Source organism: Amphiura filiformis, chromosome 20 (assembly GCF_039555335.1).
Source record: "Amphiura filiformis chromosome 20, Afil_fr2py, whole genome shotgun sequence".
Classification (NCBI taxonomy): Eukaryota; Metazoa; Echinodermata; class Ophiuroidea; order Amphilepidida; family Amphiuridae; genus Amphiura; species Amphiura filiformis.
In genome coordinates this window covers 56,711,799-56,734,823 of record NC_092647.1, presented here as the reverse complement: position 1 = coordinate 56,734,823, position 23,025 = coordinate 56,711,799, and the positions used below count along the sequence as shown (strand labels likewise).

Genomic DNA, 23,025 nt, shown 5'->3' with positions numbered 1-23,025 from the left:
GCATGATGGGTATTGTACCGCCATTTGCAAAATTTCCGAAGCAGTCGATATTTTGTTTTTGTTTTGAAAACTTCTGCATAGTTCATTCTAAAACACCAGACTTTCAGTTGATTGTTAAAGTTAAAGAACTGCTGCATATAAAATTTATTATACTAGCTGTAGCATATGAGGTATTTATTACTTTTGAAATAAATTAGTATTATAAATCATAGAAATATGTGAGGTTGCAATTTCAATGCAAAATTCGACAACCTTTGCACGAAGACTCCAAGTGTCTAGCTTTTCATCCAGTTCTAGTTCTATCATGTCTATAGCTAAAATAATAGTTTCTCGATCATGAGAGCTCAATAGGTACGCAATAACAATTGCGTCTGCGTGCAACGCCTACCACACGCTTTGGGTAGCGCTGCATTTTTTGTGCGTGCACGCGCACAGCCACAACGTCAACAATCGATCGCGCACGCTATAGCCAAAATAACAAATTCTCGATCATGAGAGGATGTACCTTCTGCGTCAGCGTACTTTTCATAGAATTACACGATCGCGCGACCTGCATGACCGAACCTTGACCTTGTCCTTGCCTAGCAACGATTGATCGAAAAATCTATCTTTTATGCACGACGACACGAGAGTTATGTGTGCATAAGATAGAACTTACGGCTATTTGAAAGCGCGTCTGCATAGCGTTGATACTTTTTATAACGCAAGTAAAAAACATTCTTCCGAATGTCACTTTTGGCTACAATTTTCCTGGACTAACATAATGTATCTTTGGATTCAAGGTTGCTTACTTTTAGAGAAAAAATACATCTTTGAAGTACATTCTGGAGATGTTTAGGTCACAGCAGTGCGATGCTCGAGCAATGATCATGGCGATTTACTGTCACCGATGTATACGCTAGAGACGACCTTTTTCAATTGGGTACATCCGGGTCATAATCAGTCACAGTCACTGATCAGTGGTCACAGTACATGCGCAGTGTAGACGGCTGGTGGAATAAGCATGTGCGGAGTTCAGGATTGGCAAAGCAGCGACTTAGTAGCCCAAAAGGATGACTTTTGAAGATTTTCCACACTACAGTTTCCTGTCCAATAGACACCAATTGATGGTTAAGAAAGTAATTGAGCAACTTTTCAAATCTGGCGTAGGCAATTTATGGTATTTTGCTATTCCATAGATACCAATGTATGAATTTAAAAAACAATCGATCGACTTTTAATTTATTTGACTCGCGATTTGGGCTAACATTTTTGGCAACACTGCTGGAGGTCAGTGGGTGCATATACAGCAGAAACACGGCGTTGATCGAAGCCGTTCGGAGAACGAATATTGCGTTTTTCGTAAGTACATGTATGAAAATTTAAGAAAATATTATAGTACAGTGTGTCGGTAATATGTCACGAACTATTTCATGATATTTTGGAGACAACAACTAACTTGAGGAAGAAGTTTTTATTCATATGCATGAAATTGTACTCCGTATGGCAACTGCGTACATGTATCACTGCGTACATGTAAACAAATACGTTACATACGATAACATCCTTACAAGTTCTAACTTTCGTATCACAAGCTATCGGTTGTTCATACGAAAGTTAGAACATTTCGAACAAAGCAACGACCGTGTGATTGGTCAATTCTCAAAACAAAAGCTGTGTTTGCACCGTAAGCGCCGGTCTTGGCGTAGTACAATGTACGTTCGACGCAAATAACTGTGCGTATGCAAGTTGGCTCTCATGATCGAGAATCAAATAATAGCCAAAATATTAAATTCTCGATCATGAGAGCCAGCTCAGGTATGCACAGGTATTTGCGTTGAGCGTACTACGCAAATACCGGCGCTTACAGCGCAAACACAGCTTTTGAGAATTGACCAATCACACGATCGTTGCTAGCACTGCCACTGGTAGCGCTAGGTTGCTTTTTGGGGTCCCGGACCCACCAAAATAGAGTATGGACCCCCTGTTTTTAAATTTTCTGCAAGTTTAGGGGTCCCTGCAGAGTCACCAGTTTTTCAATCTAGCGCTATTGCAGACATTTAATGCTGCATTTGTGCAACTCGGACTCACCAAACTCTACTTCGGACCTAACCGGTGTTATGCACTTTCAGTTTCGCATGCGTTTGAATGGGAATTATTTTGCCTAGTCGCCACTTAGTTTAGGGAGCACATTTCTTCAATATTTTGACAAGTTGACATAAAATGTTCTATTCTATATTGTTTGGCAATAATGTCTGTCGCCAATAGTACGTCCAAAGTTGTAATTTTGTGTTTTTGATCGCAAAGATCGGATATTTTTATTCCCGATTCCAATTCTGCACCCTTCGCAAGGGTGGAGAATTTGGCAGAACTTTGCCGATAATTTTGCCTTTTTGAACACTAAAATGCATTCGATCCTTAATTTTGTTTCAACCGAATTTGGCTGACTATTACATGTGTTAACTAAGGTTTGCCTCTCATACAGTCTACTTCCTTCTGTACCGCGCTATGTGCGTGTGTGTTTATCGCGGACGATGCGGAGCCATTAGTGTTCACAGTGTTTCAGTTTGGCCAAGTTTTGATCAGTCGCATGATTCAAACTAGACTGTATTCGGCAGATCTGGTCTGGATAACGCCGATATTTTTATCTCCATTTGATGCATAACTAAATGAGTGTGTACATGACACACTGCTTAAAAAAACCACATTTTAATTCAAGTTGCTAGCACATATTGTTTTTTATGCAGAATGCAGATCTGGAAAAGTAATTTTTAAACTTTCCCTTGCATTGACCAGGGTTGTAGCTATCCAAATTTTAGTGCGGGCTAAAATAAGGAGAAAATTGAATCGGAATGCCAATTACTTGACAGTAATGTCATTTGACAACTGTTTTGAGGACATTATTGGTCATTTTAGTGCTGGTCGGCAAGACCTATAATTCCCTTGCGTGCCGATCGGTCAGGCTGAGTACTGGTTACTGCCGACCACCACCGTGGCTACAACCCTGGCATTGACCCCTTGACCTTCAGTTAAATAAGTCATTGCACTTTAGAATACAATTTTATCTGGGTCATGCAGTCACAGACCCTATAAGACTATTACCAGTCCACTTTTGACTTTGCCAGTGCACAACATGGGTGAATGACTCTCTGGCCTTGACCTTGATCAAAAAACAGCACAAAGTACAATTAAAACACAATTCACTGGTTACCACATTCTGGACTTGTAAGGTGCTTTTGCATATATGTAGCTTCTGAGTGAACTAAACTGACAGATATTAGGCCTATCAGTTTTCATGACAATCTCTTCAAGATGGAAAAGGAGCAAGCCTCAAAATAAGCAGATCTGGACCAGGAGCCACACATTTAGAAAAGGCAGCTTCTGGTCCTGTGATTAACTAGTGAACCAGGAGCCATTTTTAAAGAGCTAAGAGTCATTTCAATTTCAATTGTATTTGTTCACATAAATACAAAACCTACTTTAACTACCAGGTTCTATTTTTAAAAAAACGTAGTGCCTGGTTCATATGATTTTGGTGTGGACCAGGAGCCAAATGTTATAACCATTCTTTGCTTCTTTTTATCTTCCAAATGGGTTTGACGCATCAGAGAGGACGACACAGCACATAATGTATTCATATAGGATAATATTTTTTGTAACATAATTTATTTTCAGCTTAAGATAATGGTGTTATCTGCATTACTAGACAACAGGTACAGTTTACACATTGGCTAGAGTTAAAAACAACACTATTATTTTTTTTACAGAATATGTACAACTTGTTCATGTAGGCTGTCAGCATGGCCATGATAGAAAGTGTATACACACGCCATCATGGCTCCCATGACCTTGAAGGCTATTACACCCAGCTCTGTGCCCTGCAGGATACCTGTCCTCTGACATCAGTGAAAGCTCACCTGAGTGAGGGCGCTTTAGACTTGAATGCAGATCGCATTCGTTTACCAGACTGGACCCCTATTCTGAATGCAGTGAGGATCAATAAGAGCCTGGAGTTTATTGGTGTGCGTAGTTACTATCAACAAAATGGGCAGGATACTTCAGGTATGATGATGCATCTTAATTCTTTGACCCATTATATTATAGAAAGTCTGCACTTAATTGAGTGGTTACCAGTAAGAAACAATAATAAGTTGATCTGAAATTTTGTTTTTCATTTTTATATCACATTTGTAACTTTTTGAATACTCTTTATAGCCATATTATTGCATTTTGCAGCTTTTTGAATACATGTAGTATAGACGAATCCGACAAGCCACATTCCTACACCTCTCTGGCGGCCATAGCATAACTTTTTTTTAATACTCAATATAGCCATATTCTTGCAATTTGCAACTTTTTGAATATTCAGTACACCGTAGCCATGTTCTTGCGATTGGCAACTTTTTTGATACTTAGTATTGGCATATTCTTGCAATTTGCAACTTTTGAATATATTAAGTATAGACATATTCTTGCAATTTTCAACTTTTTGAATATTAAGGGATCTGGAATGAGCGTTTTGAGCATTTCAACAGTATTTTTTGTGGGACATGAGAGCACATCAGACATATCGAATTGCATTCTGAATGTATACGAAGAATGTCTTTCTGATATCAAATAATTTTCATTTTTTGAAATTCACGATATAATACAAATTTTATGACAAATTATTAAAATTTGATATTTTTCACATTTTTGATATAATAACAGTCCTCGAGGTAAATTTTATAAATCTAATGATATATTCTTAAAGTGTATGTAGCTGGGAGGAAAAGCCGATGATCAATTGAAAATTTTGAGCTTTCATATTGAAGATATGGATTTTTTCCCAAAATACCTAATTTTTTTTTTGTGTTTTTGGAAAAAAATCCATATCTTCAATACGAAAGGTCAAAATTTTCAATTGATCGTCGGCTTTTCATCCCACCTACATACACTTTAAGTGTAAATCATCAGATTTGTAAAATTTACTTCGAGTACTGTTAAATATCAAAAATATCAATTTTTAATTGTTTGCCATAAAATGTGTACTATTACATTGCGAATTTCAAAAAATCAAAATTATTTGATATCAGAAGGATATTCTTCGTATTCAGAATACCATTCGATATGTCTGATGTGCTCTAATGTCCCACAATAAATACTGTCCAAACGTTCATACCCCTTCCCTTAAGTATTGCCATATTCTTGCTATTTGCAACTTTTTGAATATTAAAGGAGTATTTCGTGATCCAAGCATCCTCTTTTTATGACATTTTTCAGTACATATCCACGAAAAATGCTTTTCCGAAATTTCAGTTGATTCCGTTATTGCGTTTCCGAGTTATGCATGATTATGTGTATTACACTGCTCCATGGCCATGCGTTTTGAACTCGCCACCCAAAAATGGTGGTTTTGTTACGCTTTTCCAAATCGAGACTCGTTCAAATTGTTATATCTCTGCTTCAACAAAAGGTATTGTAGTGTGTTTGGTGTCAGTTTGTAGCTACATGAGTGCCCTAACAGACCTCCAAAGGAGAATTGTTTATCAGCTAAGATAGTGGAGTTACAGTTGTTTGAGTTCAGAATGACGGAGGTGGTTGAGGCGGTGGCGGTTGAGGCGGTGGCGGTATGAACAAAGTCTATGGGAAATAAAGATTTTGTGTGTGCACGTTGAATCAACTGATCATATCTTTGCATCCATATGGGCTACAGACATGGTTAAGAGCTCTTTTGAAAGATTATTAATTCTGCTAATTGTTTTTAATCATTTTGAACTCTTTATGATTGGTTTAGTCTATAAAATAAAAACTTTTACGTACAAAACTACCCGTTTTCATATTAAACACTGTAGTAAGCAATGCGGATGTCTTCAAAATCTAAAATTTGCTGTAAATTTTTAATTACTTACCCTATCATAGTCAAAGTAAACATTTTCTGAGAGGAAATTTGATGAGGAATCTAAATATGGACTTACTTTTTCTGTATGGGTTAGGGGTAAAATGTTTCAGTTCAAAATATGTTGAATTGTAAAAAAATTTGAACATATTTTGGGACACCCTGTATTCCGAGATTACCAAACAGCTGTGATTTTTTTTCTTCCAAAGTCAGTAGGCTCCCCCTAACCTAACCAAATCAATGTTGTTTACTTTCAGTTTATATCTGCAAGTTAGTAATAAGCAATGCATTAAGTGACCCATTTTTTATTTGGAATTTTTTTATTCCACCCTATATAACTTCAAGGTCACCCTGTACAATGAGTTGATATGTGTATATTTAAATTGCTTTTGCCTTCAGCTTTCCAAAAATGTATACTTTTGCTAGTTTAGGGTTGATAGTTGTGGAGATATTCTAATTTGAAACTTGATTGGTGTAAAAACTCATAATATTTGTGATGTAATGCTAAGGGTGACGAGTTCAAAACACACGGCCCCATAGACAATGCGTTGTAATTTCACGATATCTTTGTTAAACGAATTAATCTGCAAGAAATATTTTGTACATAAACATTATGTAGCCAGAGGTTTCCAGTGGTATACAAATCTCAACTTTTTTTGAGAAAAGTGGGGGGATGAGGCTGTGGATCACGAAGTGCCCTTTTAAGTATAGCTATATTCTTGCCATTTGTGACTTTTTGAATATTAAGTATATAGCTATATCCTTGCCATTTGTAGCTTTTTGAATGTTAAGTATACTGTAAAAGTCAATATTTTCGCGAGAAGATATTTTCGCGAATTTGGTAAAAACAGACATTTCACGAGTTTTTATTTTCGCGATTTTCAAAATTTGTGAACAAAAAGTGTTTTTAGATTCACCCATTCATCACTCCAAAAACAACAAATGAGAGCAGGAACATGTTAAACATCGTAATACTCGATGAAGACTACTACACATCAGCTGTTGTTCACTATAAATCATGGTTTTATAACGATCTATGATGGTACATGATCGCTTGCAGGCACATGCTTTTTGCAATGCAAAGCAGTAGACAAGTAAAACACAAGTTAGTATCACTATGCAGCGTGTATAAATTTGTACTAAAACTTGCCAGAAGGTGTAAATATTGGCGACAATGTAGTATAAAATTGACAATAAAATGAGTAAAATAATTTTCTAACTTACCCGTTGTTCCTGTCTTGTTTATTCTTGTGTAAATTATCCCGGGAAATTCAGTCCTTGATCCATATCATGACCAGTGTTCGAATTAAGCACTTATCCTCTTGTCCAAAAATCACTGGGGACAACCATATTGAGCTACATGTATGTACTTATCCCCTGGACAACCACTATCTGGATTCTTTGCACTCAAAAACATAACTTATGTTTTGGGGACAACCAAAATGTTTTGAGGACAAGCAGAATCCATGCTTTAGTTGTCCTCGGGACAACCTCCATATTTTCCTTATTTCGGACACTGATCATGACATTTAAAAACTTGCAGAAGTGCTCAAAAGAAACTATTTGATGGAAAATCATACCATCAAAATATCTCAATAATTCATAATACTTGGTATCTCAAAAGTTCAACGCATATACATTTTTTTGGAGTCCGCTAATTGTTCTCCTATCCAGTGTCAATTTTCTATTCTACGTTCAACGCATATACAATTCAAAATGTCCTGCTGTTGCAGTGTTTAAATGGCTACAAACTCCTGTACTTCCTCCTCCTCCCACTCTCCCTCTCCATCACTGTCCTCCAAGGAGGGTACTGGATCCATGCGGGCATCGGCCACCGCCTTCATGATTCCGGTCTCAACGAATCCCTTGCAGATGAGGTCTTTGTTGTGGCGAACCAAATCGTGCACCCGCAGAAGCCATTGCGCGTGGACTGGCTTGATTGAAGACGTGCGCAAATCAACTGATTTGGCTATATCATCCATTGATAGCCCATCATCCATAGCCTTAGCTACCTGCTCAGCGTACCAATGGGAAAACTGCGCCTTAAGTTCAAGTTTATACTGAGCATTTACGGTAGCATCGAGAGGCTGTAACTCATCAGTACAGGCTGCTGGCACATAGACAAATAGGGCCCCTATATCTTTCAGCTTCTCTCGTACTTCATCAGTGGTGTGAGCACGAAAGACGTCAAAGATGAGCAATGGGCATGCGTTGGGTAGGCCAAGATCTTGTTTTGTTCTTTCAACATATGGCACGATGACATTGTCTATGTATCTAATCATGCTTTGACTGTTACTCCAATGGCTTTCCGTGTGGGTTATATCCCAATCTTGTGGCCAGTCTACATCACGGGGATGACACTGATCAGTCTTGCCTGGATAGATAACTTGAGGGGGAAGAAGCTCCCCGCTGAGGGTACATGCAAGCAAGCAAGTATATTGTCGCTTGTCGTCACTTCCCTTGATTGGAACTTGCTTCTCTCCGCGTAAATTCATTGTCCAACTTGATACGGGGACTACGTGTACACCCGTTTGATCCCAGTTAATTATAAGCTCGTCTGGGATGTCATATTTACGTACTCTTCTTCCGATTCTGCGGTGAAACTTTCCGCTGATTACATCCATATCTTCTGGACGGGTTTTCACCCCTTTCGTTCCTTTGCGCTTGGTGTACCCCATTCGGGTCAGTATAGATTTTGCCCATGTCTTGTCAAGATTAACAGTGCCTCCGTGTTCAACCAAGATGGGAGGTTTTGCAGTCTTCAACAATCCTGAAGCAGCGGCAACTACAACTTTCGAGTTGACACACCCACCATTTCTCCGAAGAGCGTCCACATAGGCCTTTACTTTGTCGTCGTATGTTTTACCGATAAGCAATGGTCTACCTCTCATCTGTCCTGGAAGAGATGCCACTACTACTTCCCCTCCAGAAGTATGTCGACTTCATACCCCTTATCGTACTTTCATTTAGGGTCTTTTGGAGCTCCTTATCATACTTTCTTTTACACGCGGCCACAGAATTTTCAGCGGCGTATCGACCAATCTTGGCCCAGAGTTCTGGTGTATGCACGCCGTACATACCGCGCCTCTTCCCCGTAGCAGTCCCTGGAGCTGAATCTTTGTCAGTGCTAGTACTAGCACTACTGCTACAAGTAGCCACTGCCTCATTAGCTGCTCGCACTTCTCTTGCTTCTAGCCCATGGCTGTTATCATCAGGATTAGGTAACTTTGCACTTGATCGCCAGCGATTAATATATTTATCCATGTTTTAAAGTCCCGAGAATCCAAACAGTGATTGTAAAATAACTAAAATTGTGATTATAATATTACAAAACTATACTAGGCAGAATTCAAGTAAACAGATCAACCAGCAGGATCAACACGTGTGAAACAATGCCAGCGTGTCAATGACCGTGTGACCTAATTATAATATTATAAAGCATGAGCGACTGACCTGATTACTGGGGGCCTATTTAGGGTAAACACGCAATGTCGCAATATTGGTACTGCAAACTTTTGCATTTCTTGGAAGTCCATTATTTTTCGCGAGTTTTTATTTTCGCGGTTGAGGAATTATTCGCGAAATTCGCGCAAATAAAAACCTCGCGAAAATTTCTACTTTTACAGTAGCTATATTCTTGCCATTTTTGACTTTTTGAATAATTAAGTATAGCTATATTCTTGCCATTTGTAGCTTTTTGAATGCACCATATCAAATGAGTTTTCAATCAATAACTAAAACTCTGGAACATTTCATTTGAAACTTCCAAATATGACCAAAGTAATCTTTACTGTTTTATCATCCAGGGAAGAAGTTGAAGACTGGCAGACGTCCACCTCCAATACGGTCAAAGGAAGTCAGTTATCGTCTCTGTGTTGCTATCAGGGAGAGTTTAGCTGTTACTAATGCCTTAACTTTTATAGAGCTCCAAGGGATACCGTTACGTAGCAAAGATGTCCAAGCTTTGACAAAGGTTTGTAATTGAGCTCATCAATATTTGTTCATTTTTACATAAAAAACAAATTTGTTAGGAAAAATGGAACATTATTCAGAGTTTTTTTTCAAAATTTGTTTGAATCTTTTACATGTTTTTTACACTTTGGTGCACACAAGTTGTCTTCCGGTAAAATTATATTGTGTTGGCTATCAGAACAAACACATGACACAAATTATTGGTTCATTTACAGGGCATCATGAAAAATACATCGCTGCAGCATCTTTCCGTTGAGGGTTGCCGTGTTGGAGACCGTGGATTAGACTTACTGACACATGCCTTGAAGAACTTGCCATCCATCATTTCTATCAACTTCTCTGCTTGTGGAGTGACTACCAAGGGAGCAGAAAGCTTGGCCAAGTTGATCAAGGTATATTCTGCATTACTGAGCTGAACATCTCAGTGTAAAGTATACCTGGCTTACATATTGTGTCCCCATAGTTATGCAAATTAGATTGGCGATAAAAGTCTTGAGCAATGTAATATCAACTTTGAATAGCAGAACAAAACTCATTTTCATTTTAAATGGGTTTGACACCAGATCTTGAGTTTTAAGACGTGCAAGTGCAACACACACACGCAGGTCACTCCTTAAATTACCTACCCGAGTGTGATTTATAGTTCACTTTAAAAATCTGCCAGAACCTTAGCTTCTTCGCAAGTGCATTTTGTAGCATACCTGACAGCTGGGCTTAACATTTCAAGGAGTTCTATTTGTGTCACACCCTGGTATTTTCAAAACTCAATCATGGATGTGACTAGATTGACAGCTCAGCCTCCATTTTATCCATTTAAAATGGAGATTTTGGCATGAGAAGAAAGTTCATATTTCAGCTGATCCCAGAGAAATGTTAGGTTTGAAATGTGTTCCGTTAGGAATGAAGAAGTGATAGCCTCATCCCCATGGTGGTAACCTCACTTATTGCAATAGGGACTCTTCGTTGTGATACACATTTTTGCTTCTACTGTCAAAGCCACTAGTGCAATTAACTCAATTATTATGTTTTGATGGATCCAAGTTGTGATAATATTGGATCCAAAACATAATAATGATAAAATTGATGCTTTACGCCCAATATTTATTGGTCTCGCTATGAGTTGTAAAATATTGGACTCGACTCACGCCTCGTCCAATATTTTAAAACTCATAGCTTAATTCAATAAATATGGGCTCAACCGATCCAATTTTATATCAATCTTGGGAATCAGATTATTTTTAAATTGGCCACCCTCTTTTAAGTTAATGTATTCATTTATTTTTGACAATTTTCTTTATTCAAATGAGGCCACTTGTATGATCAAAGTTGGTAAAGAAAATAGGACATTTTGATCATTCAAATTTAGTGGCACCTTTACTATACTCATTACTCAGTGTCATGATCACCTCAGTCTGGTTTGTATTTTTGAAGAAACAGTCACAATGCCTCGACACAGAGATTGAAATTGCTCAGAATCTACATGGGCATTATTACGTAGTGCCCTGGGTTGGTATAGCATATATAGACCTTTTTTCCAGTGATGTCACTGTTCTCTGATTAATCAGTATTGTGACCATGGAGAAAGAGTACTTGTGAACCAAATGTACATGTTAGATGTTAAGGAATGGGCATCAGTTGTTTTGAGGAAAATCTAAACACTTTGCTTTTGGAAAGCCGCTGTTAAATATTGGTAACTGCACATCACATTCATGTTTTGGCAAGTAAATAAGTAAATATTGGTCTCATCCACCGTGTTTATTATAGAATGCTTCATATTATATCCTCTAATGTGTATAACCTGTTAACTTTGATAGCATCAGTCGACCAAACGTCACAGTGAAGCCTGGAAAGACAGTCTGCGATATCGTCGTCCTGATCTAGACCGCATGGCAGGTATAAGGCGCATCACATTAAATGCCAACCCACTGATATATGATGATGGAGCCATGGCATTTGCTGATGCTCTCAGAGATGATCTGTGGTTAAAAGGTAAAATAATCTATACTATACCATTCAGCAAATTACTTCGGTGGTGTCCGTCTGTTCTGTCTGATTATCACATACAAAGAACAAAGTCACATGTTGCTATGCATCTTGACCAGCGTATGAGGTGCCGATGTGATGATGATGTGATTCAATTAGCCAATCAGAATCCTACTTCCGTATACGCTGAAGTTCTCTGCTGAAAACTATAATACTGTACTTAAACTTACCATGATGGTTCTTCTAGGTCTTTATCTATGTAGTATGCGATAAGTGTACATTAAGGTTCGTCTTAATCTTGGAATTATGGAAACTTTTGGGCCTCATTAACTGCTCAATTGTTGGGCTAAAGTTGATAAAAGTATACATATTTAGAATGGCAAAGATTTGATGAACCCATCTGTGAGGTCAAATTTGGGCAAAAATGCTCAGTTTTGGAGAAAATCCCCCAAAATCTGTGTTTTTTTTAACCCACATTTTTCGGGCAACAAAAGGGAAAAAAAGCTTGAACAAATATCTATAGTCTATATATCTACCTCGAGTCACCTGCACTAGCTTTGAAGTTCAGCATGTGCTGCATTGACTTAGCATGGTTTCTTGCATTTACATATGCGGCATGTTGATCGCGAACATAAAAGTACGTACACGCATCATCATAACGCTAATCTAACACAGAACAAGCTGAACTTCAAAGCTAGTGCCGGTGACTGGAGGTAGATATATAGACTATAGGACCTGTTGTTTTTATTTTTCTAATGCTGGTTTCATACTTTCCTGTTGCTCTGATGACGACTGAAACTCCATAGAGAAGTCATAAAGTCATGTAATTTTTTTAACAAAGAGACAGTGAGAATGCAAAATATGTAAAATAAATGAAAAGCAAGAAAGAAAAAATAAATAAAAATTTCAGTTGTTTGTTCATTCAAGTGGGAGGCAAGTTAGGCTTAACGAGGAGTGTGTAATAGCTGATTTCGAATTGATTTGTTGTATCTGGCGGACTGAAATTTTGTGATTGTCATTGAGAAGTTATGGATTTTAAAATTGTAAGTCTGTGGACACACTGTTCAAATAAGCAAATCAAAATGGGATTAATAATACTAATGAACTACCTTTTAATCCTCCACAGCTTTGGATCTTCAACAGTGTGGTATTTCTAATATTGGCGCTAAAGCCTTCCTCGATGCCTTACATGAAAATGCAACCATTGTAGTGTTGGATATTAGAAAGAACCCTCTTATTGGTAAGATATTATTGTAGTGATGTTTAAAAAATGGAAGCAAGCATGAGAGTGAGTGAATGGGCAGGATTGGATTATCACACTGTGGTTAGGGAAGAACTTGAAACAGTTACACAATTCAAATACCTTGGTGCAACCATCACAGATGATGCCAAATCAGTACAAGAACATCTCAATGGCAGCAAGAAATTCTTCCTGAGAGCATTGGTAATTTCTGTCTTGTGTAGGTGTGAAACCTGGACGCTTAATGCCGAGATGGAAAAGAGGATTAACGCGTTTTAGATGAACTGCATGAGAAGGCTCCTCCAGGTCCACTACTCTACGCATATATACTACCAACAATCAAGTAAGGGCAATGATGGAAAGTTTCATTGGAGAGCATGAACACCTGATCTCCATTGTGAAAAGAAGACAACTCCAGTGGTTTGGCCATGTGATCAGATGGAAGAACAGTCTAGCAAACACCATTCTGCAGGGAGGTACAGATGGGGTAAGGAAGAGAGGAAGACGTGGATTGATAACATCAAAGACTGGACTGGATTGAACTTTGACCAGCTCATACGATCAGCTGAGGACAGAGAACTTTGGAAACTATGCATCTCTAAAGCCATCACTACGTCGCCCCAACGGCCTCCTAGCTATGGGACATAGATAGATATATAGATAGATAGGTTAGGGAGGTTGGTCGGTGGGGTGTGTCTGTGGGGTGGATTGGTTTTGATGGGCAACCGAGGGGATATGAGTGAGTGACAGTATTAAAAAACATGGTATGGTGCTTAATAGTAATCTTATATTTGATGTGGACATGGGATTGTGTAAGTGAATGAATGCGAGTGAGGTAAAATGAGTGAGTGATAGTCTCAAACAGATGTAAAAGTTATCTTTTATTTGGACCTAGGTTTTTATCCAAAAAGTTGTATTCAATTTTGAAATTAAACTCTTTATTTTCTTGCATTGATTTTCAAAATACGCTCACAGAATGCTTTTAAGCTTTCTGTGATTTCTTAGGGTCATTTAGCCTCTTTCTGGAAAAAAAAGCAATAACTCCTGACTGACCAACCCTACTTGGAAAGTCTGTCTGTTCATAGAACAGGGTTTTTTGGTCACCTTATTCACTCATTCCTTCATTATATTAGCAATATATCTTGACATTTCTTTGAATAGATCGTGATTTGTTGAAAGCTGTGATGGAACAGGTGATGATTAATGGAGGTGGGAAGGAAACAGAGGTAGGTTTTAGTCAATCAAACATCTGTTGGCTATAAATGTGCTTCTAGCTCATTGTACGAGTTTCAAACACCATGATGCTGATTTAACTTCATGTTTATAGGCAAAATAACTAATTCTCGACCAGTTCTCAGTACCTTCTGCATCAGCGTACTTTTCATAGAGTAACACAATCGCACAAACTACATGACATAACCTTGACCTTGCCTAGCAACAACCATGTGATTGGTCAATTCTCAAAAGCTGTGTTTGCGCCGTAAGCGCCGGTGTTTGCATAGTACACTCGACGCAAATACCTGTGCGCACCAAAGTTGGCTCTCATGATCAAGAATTAGATATTTTGCCTATAGTAGTCAGGTTGTTGAAACAAGGCTGCAAAAAAAGGTGTTTTAAATAAATGAAGAGATTTCATATTTCTAGTCCAATAAAACAGTACTCACTGTGGACGTTTCAAAGTCTAGCAGGCTTCTTTCTCAACACTGATGTTATTGTGACGATCTTCTGTTTACCGCTGATTATACTGGTTGTTTAGCAATGCGGTTGCCAGTTGGTTTTCCAAGAAGATCGTCAAATGTGTGACTAAGATTGTATTGCCCCTCGTCCATGTTCATGATGTTGATCTGAATTGCCTCCTTAATCCATCGCTTATATCTGTCCGCCTCCTTGCCTACTACCCTAGCGTTGCTAAGCAACCAGTATCATCAGCGGTAAACAGAAGAAAGAAGTCTGTGAGACTTCGAAACATCCACAGTGAGTACTGTTTTATTGGACTAGAAATATGAAATCTCTTCATTTATTCAAGATTCACACACAAAAAATGCTTATCATTGGTAATCACAAAATCAAAGTACCACAAAATGTAGAAGTTTGACAGAATTTCTGGAGTAAATTTTTGAAAAAACTTTATTCAAAACTGGAAATTTTCTCTTTTTAAAGTGCTGGGAATTGTAAACAGATTGCACATTTTGTTTTCATCTATACAGTACAAGTGGCTGCATACGTCCTCTCCAAAGCAACGCTCAAAGTCAAAACGCATCAAAACAAAGCCTCTTGGCAATAATATTGGGAGGAAACCCAATAAACGTGGAGTGTCCAATAAAAATACAAATCGATCCAGGTCTCCAGGAGGTGCTTTGGTTAAGGTGGTACCTGAAAGCTATAAGCCTAGTGTGACTAAGCCAGGCCCAGGATTTGTGCCTTGGAGAACAGCTGCTAGAGCATCACAAAGAAGGTAAGACCTGTACCAAATCCCAGTATAGCTTCATTTAGCTGCAAAGAGATCACTGAATACTAAAGAGGTTGAGAATCATAATTAGTCTAATCTAATGTCACTAGTTACAAGTGAAAATATCAGACAAGCTCTTGAAACACTTTAGGTGCTTCTTGCTTTGTTATAGCAAAGGTTACAGTTGATTTTTGTCAAGAACATCAAAAACACAAGTATGTGGAAGTCATGTGTATTTCAAAAATATAGAAACATTTACATGATTCCTGTTTCCAAAAATGTAGAAACATTTACATGATTCCTGTTTCCAAAAATGCCTTACAAGTGCCCAAACTTATCATAAACCATAACCCCAAATCCACTTATAACTGTGAGGTAGATGTGGAGATTTAATAAAAGAGCCTGAATGAAGCTGTTATGAAATTGAATCCTGGAAAGTTATTATGTCAAACTATTTTTGGTGTATAATTCTCGGACATACGTGTTTGTGTAGAGCATGTGTCAAATTGCGTAGCATGATTATTTAAATGTTTTTGAATCACAAGTAGAATATGTGACTCCTCGCCACAACTGAGCCCGGATGTCGCCAGTGCCACTATTGAGATATGCTCCATCGAACTTAACAATAAACAATAGGAAAGAAAGGATTTATTGACTGTTTTATTGATTTTTCACTACTTAAATGTCAAGTACTATAGACATGATATACATCATTTTAAAGCTAATTTCAAGCAGAATATTTTGGTTGAATATCTCAAAATGATGATTGGCGACATCCGGCTCAGTTGTGGCGAGGAGTCACATATAGCTTACAAGGTCATAAGCATGTGAAATGCTTGTGTATGCACTTGTTACTTTCAAATTGTCCAAGAACTAAATAGAGCAACACTAGTGCCATTCCAACACTTTGAATGTACAGTCACTTTTTTTTCTTCCCCAGCATGGCTGTACCAATAGATCAAGTCATTCAAGTTGATTCCAGCAGTAGTCCATCAGGCTCTACCACACCAACTAGATCTGGTGTGACCTCAGTCCATGTGCATGCAGCTAGCTCTACACCAAGCAGTGATCAGGACACATCACATAAGGACACTAGTGCAGCTACACCAACCACTATGATGTCTAGTTTTAGAGAACTTGATGAGAGGGAATCCATGGAGAAAAGGAGAATTAAAGATATGCAGGTAGGCTAACAATGCAGGCAAACTACGACTAGGGTAGTTGCCGTGCCAGGGCGGTATTTTCTGTGGAATAAAATTTATAATTTTATATTCAAATTTTAAGGTAAAAAGACAAAAATATGCATTTTTACGCCGTCCGAAGGAAAAGATCTTGTGGCATCACGAGTCGTGTGTCCATCAGTCAGTCAGTTAATCAGTGTGGCTGTGTTCTTGTGTTAGTCAACAATTATGTAAAGCTTTTTGGTCTCATATGAACAATTCAAATCCTTTTGCAACCAAACTTTGGTCATAGCTGCATTATGGGAACCCTCATCTATTGGTTAGTCCTTTTTTATATCCAATTATTAAAATACAGACAAAATAGTGAAATTCAAGGTGATTAACTAATTATTTCAAATGTTTTAGACCTGTGCCAAGTTTGTGAATTAGTGACTGTTATTGGGAAAAAATATGCAAAATATTTGATCTTTTCCCAAAATTGAATGAGTGGATGGAATTTAACATTTTGCATTTTGTCATGAAGCTAAATTATTCACAACGCCGTTTTCCCCAATTAAATCGGACATTCCTAAGCGAAAATATTGAGTTCGGAAGTTATGGTATTATAAAATTGGAAATTGAGATATCGGCCTCTAAAAATATTATTGACAATCTTGAGAGTACAATGTAGGAATTAACTTGAAAAATGTCTCAAAAAATACAAGATGCCAGTTATATTCCGGTCTGAAACTATCAGACAATATTTTTACCATTGTTAACATCACAAATTCGCAACAAACCCAAATTGTGAAAAAATCACCCCCGGGCAGATTTTTGGCTATTTCTCCAGTTACGATCCTGCCCAAAAGTGTCTCCTTTTGACATGAGACGTCACATATTTAATCTGGCAAACCAAAAAACTATTTTTTTGGTTTGGAAAAATTTAGTATTTTATTTTTCTTACACTCTGTCCAGGTTGAAACAGAAGAATTACGGCGTAGACTGTACATAGAAAGCCGAGCGAGGGCAGCAGCCGATGCACGTGTGGTGGAGTTGGAAGTAGACAACAGTCGGTTGAAGCATCATATTCAGTTGCTGGAGCCAGGTCACCAGGGTCACCATTAAGGAAACAGCCTGGTGGAGAGAATGGACTATCTGATCTAGAGGATGATGGTGTGCTGGATAGTATAGAAGAATCATTCCGGAAGTTTCATGGATTCTTAGATTTACTCAGGGAAGCTGGGTAAGTAGGATAACCCATAGTGTTTTTTGCCCAGTGATAGGCCTGTCAAAGTGAGTCATTGTATGCAGCTTCAAATTGCAAGTATTCACTTCAAATGCTGTCGTCCATGGTTTTAAGCATGCCGCAAGGATGAGCTCGAGACAGCTGTTTGGCCATGTTAAGGGCAGAGAAATGGGAGAGAACATGGACCTTTTCGAGCTTCATTATTTCTGAATTGTATGTCGAAAGTATATAAAACTATACATTTTTGGAAAGGAAATGAGTCAAGGAATCCCATGGTGACGCCAGATTTGTTCAAAAATCTCAAGTTTTTGAAAAATCATCACAAAAATTCACTTTTTACCCCAATTTTTTTGTGACAACTTAGAAAAAAATCCGCTCGAGTAAAAAAAATTCAGTTAGCTTTTCATGAAGAAGAGACATGAACTTGGGGAAGTTTTTTTTAATTTTTTTTAAATTCGTCTCTTTTTTTTTAATTTTTTAAATAAACATGTGAAAAAAGCCATTTTGTCACTCTATTAAGCTTAAAATTGCACATAATGGTGTATATTTTTGTTTAATTTTAACAAATATTTTGAAAAAATGAAAAAACCTTCCCTAGACTTTGATGAACTCTAAAGGATAGTGCAAAAAGTTTACCCTTTGCTTGCATATTTTTCAAGTTATCTTGTAACAAAAATCGCGCAATATTGTCAAAAGTGAACTCTGAGAAATCGATGTTTTAGTAAAAAAATGTCAAAATTATGCACAAAACGTCCTTAAATTTTAAAACGGTAAGACTTTCACACTTGTAAAAGCTGTATATGGTGCATGGTCTAAATATGCATCTTTTTGCACCAATGAATCTATAATATCTGCTTTCAGTGCACCAAAATTCAAAATAATTTAAAAATCTAAGTGGCATTTTGACTGCAAATTTTTGTTTTGTTTACACCACATTTGCTGGCGTTAACAACATACCGAATGCGCCTTGACTGCGTTTGACATACGCAAGCAGACTTGCGCCAGCGTCACGCGAATCGCTATGACGCTGAATCGCTGCATGCGAAATCACAATATTTCAGATTCACAAGCATTTCTGACTCATTATTTCCGCCAATTTACTAAGCTGTCTTGAGCCATGTGACTTTTTAGAGTTGAAAAGAGTGAAATAAATCAAGCAAAAATACGAATAAATATAAGCAAGTTGTATTTTATCAGTTTCAAGTGAAAGAATACATCTTAGTGTTGATAAATATCAAGAAATCTCAAATTTGGTCGTGGATGAATGTGTCTTCCATTACTCTGGCCTTAATGTCACTAGTTACACAAGACAAAAAACATTGTAGCCTAAGTCATTATGAATACAATCCTTTCTTGAAAATGGACTCATTTGCTGAAGGCAAATAATATTTAGTAATACCATGTTTCTTTTTATATTTTCACTCTCGCTACACTAATGAGAAGCGATTGGGGTCAAAAAGGAAAACATTTTTGAAAAAGCAAATTGTGTGAGGCAAACCAAAACAAAATGCTTTGTCACACATTACTGAAGTTTTTATGCCTCCACCGCGAGGCATACTGTTTTTGCAATGTCCGTGCTTCCGTCCTACCGTGCTTCCGTCCGGATGCGATATCTCGGGAATGGATGGGCGGATTGACTTCAGATTTTCAGGATAGGTGGGTCATGGTCAAAAACTCTGGCTACTTTTTTTTGGGTGAGGTTCAAGGTCATATACTGAGGTAAAAGGTCATTTGAGGTCAGAGGGCCCATTTTCCTTATTTACCTCTTTTCTCAGAGACTGGAGGTTGCACGTTCCTCAAACTTGGTGGGTGGGTGCATCTTGACCCCAGACAGAACAAGTTTATATTGGTTAGTGGGTCAAGGTCTCCTGAGGTCATGCAGGGGTCATCTGAGGTCAAATTAGCAAAAATAGTCATATGGCCATGAAACTTGGTAGGTACAGTCAACATTTAGAGCCAAATTTTTGGAAGGTCATTTTGGGGTCATCTGGGGTCATCTGAGGTCAAATTAGTAAAAACTGTCGTATGGGCATGAATCTTGGTGGGTACAGTCAACATTTAGAACCAATTTTTTGGAAGGTCATTTTGGGGTCACCAGGGGTCATCTGAGGTAAAATGAGTAAAAACTATCATATGGGCATGAAACTTGGTGGGTACAGTTAACATTTAGAGCCAAATTTTTGGAAGGTCATTTTGGGTTCACCAGGGGTCATATTAGTATAATTACTATATGGGCATGAAACTTGGTGGGTACAGTCAACATTTAGAGCCAAATTTTTGGGCGGTCATTTTGGGGTCACCCAGGAGTCATTGAAAGGTTGTTTTGGGGTCATCCAGGTGTCATCTAAGGTCAAATTCAGTCTCTTTTAGGTTTGAAGCTTTGTATCAACTTCCACATCACTCCCTTTGGTGGAGGCATCACGGTCGACGCTGTGCGTCGAAAACCACGACATCCGAGAACCGCGGTCCATCTAGTTCTTTTTCTTGTCCATATTCTTTGACATTTTGTTTTCTTTTCTTGTCCATATTCTTTACAGACTTGGTCAACTGTGTAATCTAGTCGGTCTTGGCCCTCAAGATCTGAACAGTCCCATAGTGGCATCCATACTCCAAAACCACCAGCCTTATGAACAACCAGCACCAGCTAAGAGCTACAGTACAGGACATATTCCTTATACAGCTAGCATTCCATCTACTGTGCATCCACCCACTGCAAGTCATCCTTCTAGAGTTTATCATCCCCCTGATGCATTTTCACAGCTTAATCACCCACAGCAATCGTCTGTATATGCGCCAACATCCATTCCAACCAGTGTGCATGGTAGTAATACAAATAAACCAGATGAGAGAACTTTACAACATGGTAATATAATGCATAAAATAGACTCTCAAAGGAGAGAACTTGACTATACTGAAGAAGTTCATGTAGAACCTAAACGAGATGCTTTCTCACAAGAACCAAGGATAATTCACAGTAAGCCTTTGGTTTCTCCCCCTGACCCTAGTGGTATATCCCATCCACAAGCTAGCATAATTCCAGGGTTAGGTGGTTCCATTATGTCTAGTAGGGTGCAGACTATTCCAGTACCCACACCAGGTCATATACAGTCAAGCGGTTTGTATCAAGCATCAAGTGCAATCGGAAGACAAGATCACCCACCACATGCTTCTCTACTTCCACCAACTTCAAGTGTCTTTGACTTGCCCATGCCCTCAACTTCTGATGCAGGACAGATGTACTTATCACAGGATGTGACAGTACCCACTACACAACCCACAACACAACATGGTGAACAAATACCTAGTGCAGATACTAAATCTGATCAGCTTTACACTAGCAAACAAAAATTCCCTCAAAGTGAGGATAGTACTTTGAAAGATATCTTGTTTTCAAAAAAGGATGTCACACCGGGGGATTCAACCAGTGTCACGGTTGGATCTGTTTTAAGTTTCACAAATCCAGAGAGAGCGCAATTACAAAGAGAAAGTCATCCTCAGTTTGGTGATGGTGATGCAAAACATTTATCTAGGCCAGTAAGTAGTGGAAAACAAGAAACTGATGATGATGATAAAGGGAGAAAAGATGCTTCTAAAGGATCTGCCTCAGAGGATGATTATGAGGATGACTTCATGCCAAGCTCAGATACAGGCTCCAACGCCACACCGAGAAACATTAGTAGTAAGACCTCTACCCCTACAAAAAGTTCTTTGTCACATAGAACTTACAGTAAGTCATCCAGGACTGGGTCTGACTATTCTGATATTGAAGAGGTTAAGTCTTTGGGTTCTTCAATTCATGAAGATTTTGGAGACACTCCGTCCCCAAATCAAGGTAGACAAAAATCAGATGAAACTAGTGATGAAGACTTTTGAATCAATTTGGCTTGCACTTAATGAAGTTAAAGGTCCGTAACCCGATCGACAGCATCATCCCCGAGTTTTTTCATTGTTGATGAGGTTTTGGTATCACATAATAGATACTATTTTTCTCATTACTATCCTGAAATTTGACGCTCCAAGTCGATGTATTTCCGGAGAAATCATGAATCACAGCGGTTTTTACAGGTATACCAGTTTGTAAACAATGGTAAATACTTTGGAATTCTGGGAGGAATTATGAACGAAATATCAGTCACCGCAACAGCTACTTTGGTTTCAAGCGTCATACACATTCTGTGAAAAAGCGAACCACACTAACTGCTGAGGAGACGGTTTGCCGATATAGTTATTAAAACGGCAAGAGTAAGCGTAGTGTGCTGAATAGCTCAATTGACTAGCGTGTTTGTTTTTTACCCGAGAGGTACCCGGTTCAAAACCCGGTCTCGGAAGGTTTTTTTTCCTCTCCATTTTACCCAAACTTTTTTTATATTCATTTGAAATGTACATATTGCAAGGGGAAATATATTTTCTTTCCTTTTTTTCTGAAACGGTACGAAAACAACAACAAATATTTTCCGTTCAATACGGGCCGGGCATTGTACAGCATGTCAGCATTCGTCATTGCCTGCCCAGAATGCAATTCACGATACCAAGGTATTGGATTGCAAATTTGGCTATTTATTCACATTTACGCTGAAAATGCTCTCGCTTTTTTTTCACAAAGCAGCATAAAGGAGGCGATATTTGATATTATTATGTAATTTTAAAGACAATCCATATCCAAAACCAATAGGGTTACCCCCCTTTAAAGAATCAGAATCTGACAATTTTGATATTGTTTCTTTTCGGTTCTCAATGTGCAGCCCAAAGTGTTTTTCAGTGCCATGGGACTTCAGTACTCATTACTAGTGAAACTGTTCTGTTACCTGAACATCATGAATGAAATGACACATCTGATTTTAATGCTGTTTATAAATTGTTATTGTTATTGAAAGTTGATTCATAAGACAAGACCATAGCAACATATATTTGAGCCTTAAATAGGTTGCAGAAGTCTGGTTAATGTTATACGAAGCCAAATAATAATTTGATTCAAATATTATAGTTTGTTTGTGCAGGGTGGGCAACAGTGGTTGAACATTTCCATATTCATCAACATTGTGTAACTAGCCTTGGTATTTAGGCCATCTTAATTTATTAGCTAGACTCAAAGCTCTTGCAGGTGTTGGTAAAATTGTG

The 23,025-nt window shown here is 38.1% G+C and overlaps 1 protein-coding gene across 1 annotated transcript; it reads left to right on the top strand.

Annotated features, from left to right (window-relative positions):
- The first annotated feature begins 19 nt into the window (after positions 1-19).
- Positions 20-23,025, top strand: LOC140142081 (centrosomal protein of 78 kDa-like). The gene is given in 13 exon segments (XM_072164031.1): positions 20-170; positions 3,747-4,041; positions 9,664-9,830; positions 10,045-10,221; positions 11,644-11,818; positions 12,939-13,052; positions 14,214-14,278; positions 15,260-15,507; positions 16,442-16,685; positions 17,637-17,760; positions 17,763-17,904; positions 20,445-21,812; positions 22,598-23,025. Coding segments are annotated over 11 exon segments (3,054 nt in total). The 5' UTR covers positions 20-170; positions 3,747-3,779; the 3' UTR covers positions 21,781-21,812; positions 22,598-23,025.